The following is a 15,675-nucleotide window of genomic DNA, read 5'->3' as shown; positions in this document are numbered from 1 at the left end:
CTTGTTAAATTGTAAAATTTTTGAATGTACGTATATGAGGTGGGAGAAAAAGCTATATATTTGCAAAGACAAGGTTTCTATGATGATAAAGACGACAGTCTTCTAACAGGTCGGGGGGGGGGGGGGGGGGGGGGGGTTAAGAATTTTTACCATGGTAAAAATTTTGGATCTACTTATCTGAGGTGGGAGATAAAGCTGTATATTTGCACTTGTTTGTTTGAACGAGTGCATTATATAGTTTCAGGTTTTGACAAACGTACATAGGTGTAAGTTAAAGCTTTAAGATGCCGACATTAGGTTACTGGAAAATTCGCGGGGTATGTTGCATTCCTTTTTATTGATTTTTGATTTATTATAGCTGTGCTTTTATATTATTGACGGACACATGTATACAATTCTGTGTGTAGCTAAGTTGAAGTGGTAATTTTTTAAAGCTCGTCATGTTTTGAAAACGATGTTAGTACATGTATTTGTTACGTTACTACTCAGGTTCATTTTTTGCTGTACTTAAGAAACATAAACTAAAAATATTAAGCAATGATATTTCTCAAGATAAATCATAGAACACGCTTTAAAGCTGCACTCTCACATATTGAACATTTTGGCAACTTTTTTATTTTTGTCTTGGAACGAGCCAATTTTTGCGAAAATCCATGGAAACCAGTTATATAAGACTACTGACAAAAATTAGATCTCAGATTTTTTTATTTAAGTTCAAAATTTGATGTTTTATGCATTTTTCTTAAACCGTTAGTAACGGTTTAAGCCATAAATCATTAATTTTCGAACGGAAATATAACAATGTACGATCTGAGTATTTTTCAGCAATCTTATATCATTGGTTTGCAGATATTTATTCAAAAATGTGCTCTTTCCAAGACAAAAAATAAAAAAAAGTTGTTAAAATGGTATATCTGTGAGAGTGCATCTTTAAGGATAGAAAATAAACATGTACATGCCTACGTTGTGAATTCACTGTGCGTTTACATTACTTTACCACGGTATGTCATTATCTTTGTGTACACACATACTTTCTTTCTAGAAGGTTATTGTGTTTATCCTAGTTTTAGATCATCTCTTAAGACATTCTTTCCTTCTTCTCTGTTTTGTGCGTCTGTCTTTCCACACACACACACACACACACCTATTTCCAACCTAATCTAACCTTTTATCTATTTTTTATATTGAAAGAGGCGTAGCTAGCCCTCTCTTCATGTGGATTCATAATTGTGCTAGGGGGTCCGGGGGCATACCCCCTCTTAAATGTTTGGAAACCATGGTGCAATCTGGTGAATTCTGGGCGTTCTGACCTGCTGTATTTGATACTGGAAAATGTACAGTTTAGTCAAGTATGCATACTGCAACTTTGGCTGTTATTTTAAAGTTTTTTTTGTCAGTTCATGTGGATTGAGCCGCGCATTCCCGTATAGGCAGCTTCGCGCCTAATTGATATTGTATAACTTTATAGATCTACATGTATCTGTTCATTCTTTGGTTACTTAATTTATTGTAAGTACATGTATGTATGACTGTACGTATGTCTGTTTATTTGTCTTATTTTTCGTTTGCCTGTTTGTTAATGCGTATATTGGTTTATATACATGTCTGCTTGGTCCTTTGTAGATTGTTCATTGACTGCATAGGGAGGGACGCACCCGGCGCCCCCCCCCCCCAAAAATAAAAAAATAAAATAATATATATATATATATAAAGTTTACTTTTTATGTCATAATCGGAGAAAAATATAATAAAATAAGCTCAAATAACACCATTTTGGGCTAAGTTTTGTCTGTTTGTCACTGCCGACAGTTTTAACTATCCGAATTTTCGTTCTGAGGAAGGGCGAATATTAATTGGTAACGCCCCGAAGTTGTGTGTCTGTCTGTTCGTCTGTCTCATTGTTAATGTCTTATTGCTCGTTTGTTTGATTGTACGAGCGCCTGCTTATTCGTCTGTCTGATTGTTCGTCTGACTGATCGTTTGTCTGTCTTACTGTTCGTCTGTCTTTTTGTTCGTGAGTCTGATTGTTCGATTGTCTGTTCGTCTGTCTAATCTTTCGTCAGTCTGTTCGTCTGTATGATTGTTCATCTGTTGATCGGTCGTCTGTCTGTGTGTCTGTCTGATTGTTCGTCTGTCTGATTGCTCGTATATTTGATTGTTCGTATGTCTGCCAAAGCTCGTTCATATAATTGTTCGTCTGTCTCTTTGTGTGTTCGTCTGTCCGATTGTTCGTCTGTCTGATTGCTTGTATGTCTGACTGTTCGTATGTCTGAGTGTCCGTATGTTTGACTGTTTTTATGTCTGAGTGTTCGTATGTCTGAGTGTCTGTTTGTCTGACTGTTCGTATGTCTGAGTGTCCGTATGTTTGACCGTCTGTATGTCTGAGTGTCCGTATGTCTGACTGTTTGTATGTCCGACTGTTCATATGTACGACTGTTCGTATGTCTGAGTGTTTGTATGTCTGATTGTTCGTATGTTTGACCGTCCGTATGTCTGAGTGTCCGTATGTCTGACTGTTTGTATGTCCGACAGTTCGTCTGTTTTCGTCAGTGCTAAGGTCGTATGTCCGACTGTTCGTATGTCCGACTGTTCGTATGTCTGAGTGTTCGTATGTTTGAGTGTCCGTATGTCTGAGTGTCCGTATGTCTGACTGTTCGTATGTCTGTTTGTTCGTATGTCTGACTGTTCGTATGTCTGAGTGTTCGTATGTATGACTTTTCGTATGTCCGACTGTTCGTATGTCTGACTGTTCGTATGTCTGAGTGTTCGTATGTATGACTTTTCGTATGTCCGACTGTTCGTATGTCTGACTGTTCGTATGTCTGACTGTTCGTATGTCTGTCTGATTGTTCGTATGTCTGACTTTTCGTATGTCCGACTGTTCGTATATCTGAGTGTTCGTATGTATGAGTGTCCATATGTCTGAGTGTCCGTATATTTGACTGTTCGTATGCCTGAGTGTCCGTATGCCTGGGTGTTCGTATGTCTGAGTGTCCGTATTTCGGAGTGTCCGAATGTCTGAGTGTTCCGTATGTTTGACTACTTGTATGTCTGATTGTCCGTATGTCTGAGTGTTCGAAAGTATGAGTGTCCGTATTTCGGAGTGTTCGTATGTCTGAGTGTTCCGTATGTTTGACTGCTTGTATGTCTGATTGTCCGTATGTCTGAGTGTTCGTATGTCTGAGTGTCCGTATGTCTGAGTGTCCGTTTGTCTGAGTGTCCGTATGTCTGAGTGTCCGTATGTCTGACTGTTCGTATGTCTGACTGTTCGTATGTCTGAGTGTTCGTATGTCTGAGTGTCCGTATTTCGGAGTGTTCGTATGTCTGACTGTTCGTATGTCTGACTGTTCGTATGTCTGAGTGTTCGTATGTCTGAGTGTCCGTATTTCGGAGTGTTCGTATGTCTGAGTGTTCGTATGTCTGACTGTTCGTATGTCTGACTGTTCGTATGTCTGAGTGTTCGTATGTCTGAGTGTCCGTATGTCTGAGTGTCCGTATGTTTGACTGCTTGTATGTCTGATTGTCCGTATGTCTGAGTGTTCGAAAGTCTGAATGTCCATATGTCTGAGTTTTCGTTTGTCTGAGAGTTCGTTTGTCTGAGAGTTCGTATACCTGAGTGTCCGTATGTCTGAGTGTTCGTATGTCTGAGTGTCCGTATTTCGGAGTGTTCGTATGTCTGACTGTTCGTATGTCTGACTGTTCGTATGTCTGAGTGTTCGTATGTCTGAGTGTCCGTATTTCGGAGTGTTCGTATGTCTGAGTGTTCGTATGTCTGACTGTTCGTATGTCTGACTGTTCGTATGTCTGAGTGTTCGTATGTCTGAGTGTCCGTATGTCTGAGTGTCCGTATGTTTGACTGCTTGTATGTCTGATTGTCCGTATGTCTGAGTGTTCGAAAGTCTGAATGTCCATATGTCTGAGTTTTCGTTTGTCTGAGAGTTCGTTTGTCTGAGAGTTCGTATACCTGAGTGTCCGTATGTCTGAGTGTTCGTATGTCTGAGTGTCCGTATGTCTGAGTGTTCGTATGTCTGAGTGTCCGTATGTCTGACTGTTCGTATGCCTGAGTGTCCATATGTCTGAGTGTCCGTATGTCTGAGTGTCCGTATGTCTGACTGTTCGTATGTCTGAGTGTCCGTATGTCTGAGTGTCCGTATGTCTGACTGTTCGTATGTCTGAGTGTCCGTATGTCTGAGTGTTCGTATGTCTGAGTGTCCGTATGTCTGACTGTTCGTATGTCTGAGTGTCCGTAGGTCTGAGTGTCTGTATGTCTGAGTGTCCGTATGTCTGAAGTGTTTCTTTTTGCCAATATGAATCTTGATTATAAGGTGTGTTTGTTATTTAGTTCACTTTCTGTTTGGATATTAATTCCGTTTATTTTAATGCATTATTCAGCTTATGATTTTTTTTTACCTTCGGGGTTTAGGGGTCAGTTCATCATACAAAAATCTTAGAAGCGAGTTTTTTCCTAAAACATATTTTTTTCAATAGTGCATTAATACCGTTGAAAAAAGTATATGTCTTTCACAGAATTGATGCCTAACGAGTCGCATTTGTTTAGCTTGAGAAGTCGTTTCGATGGATTGTATTTTTTACTAAATTCACTTACAATCTACTACTCTTTTGGTGAGATCTATAGATATAGTTTCGTATATGCATTCTTTTAATGGTGTTCTTTCAACCAATTCCCCAAACTTCAGATTGAATTTAATCTCGTCTCACGGGGCATAAGATGAGCTTTATACATATATATGTATACCCTATACTTTGGGATAGACCCGTTTGTCGAGCAAATATGGCACCCCATCGGATTATAAATTTTCCCTCATATATATCGCTACCATTCTGTTTGTAGCTCGCTATAAACTGTGTAACTTCTTTACTTTCGAAAAAAACAACTGTAGTAGTGTATTGTATTGAATTGTATTGTTTATACGGACACCTACAATTGTAATATTTTTGCAGCGTGCTCAACCAATCAGATTACTCCTAACATATGCGGGGGAGGAGTTCGAAGACGTGCAGTATGAACAGGGGGATGGTGAGTATAAATATATAAGACTTACTGCTTCTTTTTCAACCTGCGTTTTCAAGAAGTGCCCACGAAACTTGTTTTCTTAAGTTACAAATTTGACCACTGCTACAACAATAATAATGGGTAGCGATTGTGGCACATATAATATTTTAACAATAGGATCTTGATGAAACGCCCCCATCATGGTTCATATACTAGAAGGGCGTAAAACTGATCTGGGGCCATGGTCGACCATTCTACCAATGCTCATAATGGGCGCACGCTAGGGATAAAGAAATCTCTTTGAAGAACGTTACTATATCAGATGTTCGACAATGCTTAATCTATGTGCGCATAGCATCATCATTCTGGTGTACAGGAACGTCTACCACCTATCATCAGGTTAACGGTGCTGAATATGGATAGTCCGATTGTTCAGTATGCCATCAACCACCTATAATCAGGTTAACCCGATCGTTCAGTATGCCTTATACCACCTATCATCAGGTTAACCCGATTGTTCAGTATGCCTTATACCACCTATAATCAGGTTAGCGGTACTGGATATCGATAGTCCGTTTGTTCAGTATGCCATCAACCACCTATTATCAGGTTAACCCGATTGTTCAGTATGCCTTATACCACCTATCATCAGGTAAACCCGATTGTTCAGTATGCCTTATACCACCTATCATCAGGTTAACCCGATTGTTCAGTATGCCTTATACCACATACCACCAGGTTAGCGGTACCGGATATCGATAGTCCGATTGTTCAGTATGCCCTCTTCCACCTATCATCAGGCTAGCGGTGCTGGATATGGATTGTCCGATTGTTCAGTATGCCCTCTACCACCTATCATCAGGTTAGCGGTACTGGATATCGATAGTCCGATTGTTCAGTATGCCCTCTTCCACCTATCATCAGATTCACGGTGCTGGCTATGGATAGTCCGATTGTTCAGTATGCCCTCTACCACCTATCATCAGGTTAACGATGCTGGATATGGATAGTCCGATTGTTCAGTATGCCCTCTACCCCCTATCATCAGGTTAACGATGCTGGATATGGATAGTCCGATTGTTCAGTATGCCCTCTACCACCTATCATCAGGTTAACGATGCTGGCTGCGGATAGTCCGATTGTTCAGTATGCCCTCTACCACCTATCATCAGGTTAACGGTGCTCAATATGGATAGTCCGATTGTTCAGCATGCCATCTATCACCTATCATCAGGCTAGCGGTGCTGTATATGGATAGTCCGATTGTTCAGTATCTCCTATACCACCTATCATCAGATAGGCGGTGCTGGATATGGATAGTCCGATTGTTCAGTATGCCCTCTACCACCTTTCATCAGGTAGACGGTGCTGGATATGGATAGTCCGATTGTTCAGTATGCCCTATACCACCTTTCATCAGGTTAGCGGTGCTGGATATGGATAGTCCGATTGTTCAGTATGCCCTATACCACCTATCATCAGGCTAGCGGTGCTCAATATGGATAGTCCGATTGTTCAGTATCCCCTATACCACCTATCATCAGGCTAGCGGTGCTCAATATGGATAGTCCGATTGTTCAGTATGCCCTATACCACCTATCATCAGGCTAGCGGTGCTCAATATGGATAGTCCGATTGTTCAGTATCCCCTATACCACCTATCATCAGGTTAGCGGTGCTGGATATGGATAGTCCGATTGTTCAGTATGCCCTCTACCACCTTTCATCAGGTAGACGGTGCTGGATATGGATAGTCCGATTGTTCAGTATGCCCTATACCACCTATCATCAGGCTAGCGGTGCTGGATATGGATAGTCCGATTGTTCAGTATCCCCTCTACCACCTATCATCAGGCTAGCGGTGCTGGATATGGATAGTCCGATTGTTCAGTATCCCCTCTACCACCTATCATCAGGTAGACGGTGCTGGATATGGATAGTCCGATAGTTCAATATCCCCTCTACCACCTATCATCAGGATAACGGTGCTGGATATGGATAGTCCGATTGTTCAGTATCCCCTCTACAAAAAAATTATCAGGTTAACGGTCCTGGATATGGATAGTCCGATTGTTCTGTATGCCCTATACCACATATCATCAGGTTAACGGTGCTGGACATGGATAGTCCGATTGTTCAGTATCCCCTCTACCACCTATCATCAGGTTAACGGTGCTGGATATGGATAGGACGATTGTTCAGTATACCCTCTACCACCTATCATCAGGTTAACGGTGCTGGATATGGATAGCCCGATTGTTTAGTATGCCCTCTACCACCTTTCATCAGGTGAACCCGATTGTTCAGTATGCCCTCTACCACCTATCATCAGGTTAACGATGCTGGATATGGATAGTCCAATTGTTCAGTATGCCCTCTACCATCTATCATCAGTTAACGGTATGGAAAATGGTAAGTCTGATAACATTAAACCCTCTATACCACATATCAGCAATTGACGGTATTGAATCGAAAGCCCGAGGGTGCACGGCGCCATGCAAACGTAAATTTTGATGTATTCTTTTAAATTCTTAAATGAAATACCAAAAATACGTAAAATACATGCATCACAGTCTGTTGCTTGCTACAGTTTATTTTTACAGATATATTATCACAAGCTGTTGCAAGTAAATATATGTATTTGATCCATTCTATACTGACAAAATTTAACAATATAATATATATATATATATATATATATATTTATATTTATATCATTTACAGCTCCCGAATTCAGTCGAGCAGCTTGGACGGACGTCAAACCATCTTTCAATGACATTCTAGACTTTCCTAATGTATGTATGAACGCATAATACACCTGAGTTGCTGGCAGCAAATACCACATATTTGAAAATGTTGTGCAGTGTTTAATTTCAATATCTTAATTGTCTAGTTAACACCTGCACTGACATATCTATCGAATACTGGTATACATGTATGTCAAAACAGCTGGCATTTCGGTCCAGTCATATTTTATTGTCCGAATATTCCTGTCAACGTGGTGCTTAGGGAAGCAATATATTTGACAAACATCTCTTGTGTCACATGTGGCATACGGGCGAGCGGGCGTCGTCCAATGTGTTGTCAGATCAATAACTTTAGATGCCTTTGTAATAATAACCAAATTTGGTCAGAATGTGTATGGGCAAAGTACCATGGAAATGTTCCCCTTGTTTAATCTTCACCAAATTTGGTCAGAATTTGTATGGGTATAATATCTCGAACAAATTCAATAATTAGACGTATTGCTCGAGTCATTCAAGAGTTCATTGCCGATTCATTTTAAAATGTACTTATGATTGTTCTTGTACGATCAATTACTTTATAAGCATTTGTCCAATCATCACAAAATAAGGTAAAATGTGTATTGGGATAATTTCTTGGACAAGTTCGTTTACCAGCCATATCGCATGAGTATCTCGGCCAGGTCGGTAACCAGCCTTGTCGTCTCAGTCACTCCAGAGTTATGACCCTTGAATTGGTAAAATTGGAATTTACAGTGACGGCTCTCTACATTTGTCTTAAGGTACAACCAGTTATCACCAAACTAGGTGTCCTAAAATTAGGACGGGCATTTTGTATGCAGTTGGTGCTCTTGTTGTCCTGAAAGTGCTTTTAGAAATCTTTATTTTAAACATGAACTACATACAGTATGTTTTTAATAAATACAGTTGCCGTACTACATCGACGGAGATGTGAAAATCACCCAAAGCAATGCCATTCTGAAGCATGTGGCCAGGAAGCATAAACTAGGTATATAATGTTCCGAAAGGTTGCGAAACACGATGTGTACGTGAACATGTATGTGCAGCTATACGTACAGGCTAAAATTGCAGTTGAGTTCAAATGTCTATTGCGAATTTTCTCTTAAAAATAGTATTTGTAGACTCACTGGTACCGCCTTAACCACGTTCCTCGTGCTATCGATCTCGTAAATTTAAACTTGTATAATGTACATGCATAGGTACGTCGTAGAGCACACACATACGTCCTCATGTATACGTACCTGTATGACGTACGGCACATACAGACGTCAACATGTACACGTACCTGTATGACGTAGGGCACACATATACAAATACATGTACACATACTTGTATGACGTAGGGCACACATATACATACACATGTTCACGTACCCGTATGACGTAGAGCACACACACGTACATACACATGTACACGTTCCCGTGTGACGTAGAGCACACACATACTTACATATGTACACGTACCCGTATGACATAGAACACACACGTACATACACATGTACACGTTCCCGTATGACGTAGAGCATACACAAACATACACATGTACACGTACCCGTATGACTAAGAGCACACACAAACATACACATGTACACGTACCCGTATGACGTAGAGCACACACGTACATACACATGTACACGCACCCGCATGACGTAGAGCACACACAAACATACACATACATACACATGTACACGTACCCGTATGACGTAGAGCACACACAAACATACACATGTACACATACCCGCATGACGTAGAGCACACACATACAAACACATGTACACATACCCGTATGACGTAGAGAACACATATACATACACATGTTCACGTACCTGTATGACGTAGAGCACACACACGTACATACACATGTACACGTTCCCGTATGACGTAGGGCACACATATACAAACACATGTACACATACTTGTATGACGTAGGGCACACATATACATACACATGTTCACGTACCTGTATGACGTAGAGCACACACACGTACATACACATGCACACGTCCCGTGTGACGTAGAGCTCACATATACATGCACAGGTACACGTACCCGTATGACATAGAGCACAAACGTACATACACATGTACACGTTCCCGTATGACATAGAGCATACACAAACATACACATGTACACGTACCCGTATGACTAAGAACACACACAAACATACACATGTACACATACCCGCATGACGTAGAGCACACACATACAAACACATGTACACATACCCGTATGACGTAGAAAACACACATACATACACATGTACACGTACCCGTATGATCTAGAGCACAAATGTGCATACTTATGTTCACGTACCCGTATGACTTAGAGCACACACAAACATACACATGTACACGTACCCGTATGACGTAGAGCACACACGTACATACACATGTACACGCACCCGCATGACGTAGAGCACACACGTATATACACATACATACACATGTACACGTACCGTATGCCGTAGAGCATACACAAACATACACATGTACACATACCCGCATGACGTAGAGCACACACATACATACACATGTACACATACTCGTATGACGTAGAGCACACACATACATACACAATCATGTACACGTACCCGTATGACGTAGAGCACAAATGTGCATACTTATGTTCACGTACCCGTATGACTTAGAGCACACACACGTACATACACATGTACACGTACCCGTTTAAGTTTCGCAACCGCTCAATTATCAGAAAATGGCGTCTAGCGGCAATCTGGCTCCTTCATATGGTTTGATGTTTTCGGAGTCTTTATTGAATACACAGTTGCAAAACAATAATAACACAAATATTTTACCGGACAGTTCTTATATAATATATAATAATACATATGTTGTTCCGGACAGTACATATATAGTATAACACATATATTGTTCCGGACAGTACTTATATAATAACACATATATTGTTCCGGACAGTACTTATATCAGTACTTATATATTATATAATAACACAAATTGTTCCAAACAGTACTGATATAATATATAATAACACATATATTGTTCCAGACAGTACTTATACATTATATAATAACACATATATTGTTCCGGACAGTACTTATACATTATATAATAACACATATATTGTTTCAGACAGTACTTATACATTATATAATAACACATATATTGTTTCAGACAGTACTTATACATTATATAATAACACATATATTGTTCCGGACAGTACTTATACATTATATAATAACACATATATTGTTCCGGACAGTACTTATATATTATATAATAACACATATATTGTTTCAGACAGTACTTATACATTATATAATAACACATATATTGTTTCAGACAGTACTTATACATTATATAATAACACATATATTGTTTCAGACAGTACTTATACATTATATAATAACACATATATTGTTTCAGACAGTACTTATACATTATATAATAACACATATATTGTTTCAGACAGTACTTATACATTATATAACAACACATATATTGTTCCGGACAGTACTTATACATTATATAATAACACATATATTGTTCCGGACAGTACTTATACATTATATAATAACACATATATTGTTCCAGACAGTACTTATACATTATATAATAACACATATATTGTTCCAGACAGTACTTATACATTATATAATAACACATATATTGTTCCAGACAGTACTTATACATTATATAATAACACATATATTGTTCCGGACAGTACTTATACATTATATAATAACACATATATTGTTCCAGACAGTACTTATACATTATATAATAACACATATATTGTTCCAGACAGTACTTATACATTATATAACAACACATATATTGTTCCGGTTAGTACTTATACATTATATAACAACACATATATTGTTTCAGACAGTACTTATACATTATATAATAACACATATATTGTTTCAGACAGTACTTATACATTATATAATAACACATATATTGTTTCAGACAGTACTTATACATTATATAATAACACATATATTGTTCCGGACAGTACTTATACATTATATAATAACACATATATTGTTCCGGACAGTACTTATACATTATATAATAACACATATATTGTTCCAGACAGTACTTATACATTATATAATAACACATATATTGTTCCGGTTAGTACTTATACATTATATAATAACACATATATTGTTCCAGACAGTACTTATACATTATATAATAACACATATATTGTTCCGGACAGTACTTATACATTATATAATAACACATATATTGTTCCAGACAGTACTTATACATTATATAATAACACATATATTGTTCCAGACAGTACTTATACATTATATAATAACACATATATTGTTTCGGACAGTACTTATACATTATATAATAACACATATATTGTTCCGGACAGTACTTATACATTATATAATAACACATATATTGTTCGTACTTATACATTATATAATAACACATATATTTTTCCAGACAGTACTTATACATTATATAATAACACATATATTGTTCCGGACAGTACTTATACATTATATAATAACACATATATTGTTCCGGACAGTACTTATACATTATATAATAACACATATATTGTTACGGACAGTACTTATACATAATATAATAACACATATATTGTTCCGGACAGTACTTATACATTATATAATAACACATATATTGTTCCGGACAGTACTTATACATTATATAATAACACATATATTGTTCCAGACAGTACTTATACATTATATAATAACACATATATTGTTTCAGACAGTACTTATACATTATATAATAACACATATATTGTTCCGGACAGTACTTATACATTATATAATAACACATATATTGTTCCAGACAGTACATATACATTATATAATAACACATATATTGTTCCGGACAGTACTTATACATTATATGATAACACATATATTGTTCCGGACAGTACTTATACATTATATAATAACACATATATTGTTCCAGACAGTACTTATACATTATATAATAACACATATATTGTTCCAGACAGTACTTATACATTATATAATAACACATATATTGTTCCGGACAGTACTTATACATTATATAATAACACATATATTGTTACGGACAGTACTTATACATTATATAATAACACATATATTGTTCCGGACAGTACTTATACATTATATAATAACACATATATTGTTCCGGACAGTACTTATATATTATATAATAACACATATATTGTTCCAGACAGTACTTATACATTATATAATAACACATATATTGTTCCGGACAGTACTTATACATTATATGATAACACATATATTGTTCCGGACAGTACTTATATAGGGGACTTATAGTTATATATTATATAATAACGCGTATATTGTTTCAGACAGAACTTATATATTATATAATAACACATATATTGTTCCGGACAGTACTTATATATTATATGATAACACATATATTGTTCCGGTTAGTACTTGTATATTATAATATAACACATATATTGTTCCTGACAGTACTATATATTATATAATAACACAAATATTGTTCCGGACAGTACTTATATATCATATAAGTAAATTAAAATGTAAACAAATGTTTGTAGTCAATTAAAAAGAAGTTTAAAATGTTTTTTTCTTACCTCAAGGTACGTATATTCAATCAAATCAGTGAAAATAAAGTATTTGAGATAGTAAATAGGTTATCAAAATCACAATAAGTGAGCTACTTAACTTGAGATATTGAATTAGGCTAGGAAAGGGCTAAATATGTTTTATGAATGACTGTATATGGTCCGCATGATACGTTTTATTGGTTTGACCCCTCATTATCCGTTTTCAGACGGCGCAAATGATACGGAGAAAGCGTACGTTGATTGCATGCTTGACCAGGCAATGGACCTGAGGAATGGCGCGGTTCGGCTCTGTTACAATAAAGACTACGTATGGAAAGAATTTGATACCGTCATATTTCATAAACTTATGGTTGATAGCGACAGGGATAACTATTAATAAAAATAGAATATGTTTTCAGTATTTACCATAGAAAATAAGGAAGGGACCATGTGTTTCCATTGTGTGCGATCTTTATGACTAAACACCATTACCAGCGTGTAGACCAACTCCAGACTATTTTTGGAGTACACGTAACAATTAGCTCTAGTTAAGAGCACCTTGTGGCACCGATAGTCACATAACAGAACCCATATATCGTTGCAGGAGAGCTTGAAAGAGGACTACTTCAAGAACGTCCAGCCAACGTTGGCGCAATTTGAAAAGAAGCTTGGGAACAACGACTGGTTCGTCGGGAATAAGGTTCGAACTGTTGTGATTATTGCAATTTATCAATAATCCAATAGATATGTAATTATGTATATACATTAATTTGTGAATGAGATTTGATATTCTATAAATCTGAAATGTATTAAAGGGACTATGTCATGATTTACACGGTCAGATATCAAAAATAACCTTGTAACAATAGTATAAACACGTCACCGGAAGTTTAAATAGGAGATATTTGTATTCATACATAAGTGTGGAATAAAACGCTTTCTTTCATGCTTTTCGATGGAATATGGGGTTTTAACAGTGAAATAACAACAGTGGAAATATAAATTTGATATTTTTTCACTGCAAAATAAGGAATGAAAATATCAACTTTCAGAACTACTTTTAAAATCCTTTGTAGTTACTTCCCCTTGATCAAAACAGAACACTTCACCTTGAACCAGTAAATGTTGGCAAAAAATGTTTAAATTTCAATTCGAATCAGTTCAGTATTCAAGTAAAGAAACATATGGAACATATGTGCACTTATAAAACTTCATTGATTACTGTTCATAAAAGCTTTGCACTAAAAAACGAGCGCATAATAAACTTCGCCACTCGTGAAAATATGTTTTTCTATGACACTCGTGAAATAAAATACGATCTTACACTGAAATAAACAAATATCCTCTATTTATTTTGCTGATATATCATTAGTAATGCTTCTGGAAATGTGTACGTTGGTTGCTACTGGATAATGTTGTTCTTACGTTTTTTTCATATGCATAAATCTGAATAAAACAAAATTTAAAAAGAATGTCGTCAATGTCTCCGTGGGAAAATCCCGTTTACATTCATTGAATGAGATGAGGATACCATACCTGCTCAACCGTTGTTGTTCCCACCATCTTACAAACACTTGTATTAGCCATGTTGATTTAACACCGTTTGATATATAAGTATACAAATCTGTACACTTGTTCATTATGAACAAATTAAATGCACATTTGCAATGAACTCTATGAGTCTGGTTATACTGCCACCGTCGGCTAAGATATTACTGCGTTTTAAGAAACCAGTAAGGGTGTAGACTTGTAGAAGGGATCAAGCGGAAACATCTGCAGTAAATTTGGACACTATATACACTACCTATTAACGTATCTCTATGTTTGATATTTACAGACGACTGTAGCAGATTTTCCTATGTACGAACTAATTGACCAGCATCTGAGAATGAAGGCCGACAGCCTTGACGCTTACCCGAAACTTAAGGCTTTCCTCTCAAGGTTTTCTCAGCTGCCAAAAGTCAAAGAATACCTGGCGCTGGATAGTGTGAAAAATTTGCCCATCAACAACAAATTTGCCGCGTTCAAATGATCAACATATTTCTAGGATAAGACATTTAGTTGACGTTATGTTAGCGTTTAAAACCCGGATAATTTAAATGCTGCCAGCCATAGAATAGATAGTTGACAAAGCCTTATGAGCTTTGTTGATATAGGTTTACAGTTCTAGTTTTTTTGTTAGATTTTGTATTCAACATGCCGTCAGAAATAAGCTTTTAAATGTATAAATATACAAACAGATAATATCTAACGGCAAGTATTTTTTGTATTTAAAAAAGAAGTTTATTTTGTTTATTATGTATCCATATTATACATACAT

The 15,675-nt window shown here is 36.8% G+C and overlaps 1 protein-coding gene across 1 annotated transcript; it reads left to right on the top strand.

Annotated features, from left to right (window-relative positions):
* The first annotated feature begins 244 nt into the window (after nucleotides 1-244).
* LOC128216683 (glutathione S-transferase Mu 5-like) lies at nucleotides 245-15,675 on the top strand. Its single transcript, XM_052923327.1, has 7 exons — nucleotides 245-317; nucleotides 4,963-5,038; nucleotides 7,739-7,809; nucleotides 8,686-8,767; nucleotides 13,583-13,683; nucleotides 13,960-14,055; nucleotides 15,193-15,675. Exons 1-7 carry the CDS (start codon nucleotides 285-287, stop codon nucleotides 15,385-15,387), a joined length of 654 nt encoding a protein of 217 aa, XP_052779287.1. The 5' UTR covers nucleotides 245-284; the 3' UTR covers nucleotides 15,388-15,675.

The sequence above is a fragment of the Mya arenaria genome, chromosome 14 (assembly GCF_026914265.1).
Source record: "Mya arenaria isolate MELC-2E11 chromosome 14, ASM2691426v1".
Taxonomy (NCBI): domain Eukaryota; kingdom Metazoa; phylum Mollusca; class Bivalvia; order Myida; family Myidae; genus Mya; species Mya arenaria.
Note: the sequence above shows the minus strand (reverse complement) of the source record. Positions and strands in the feature narration are given on the sequence as shown.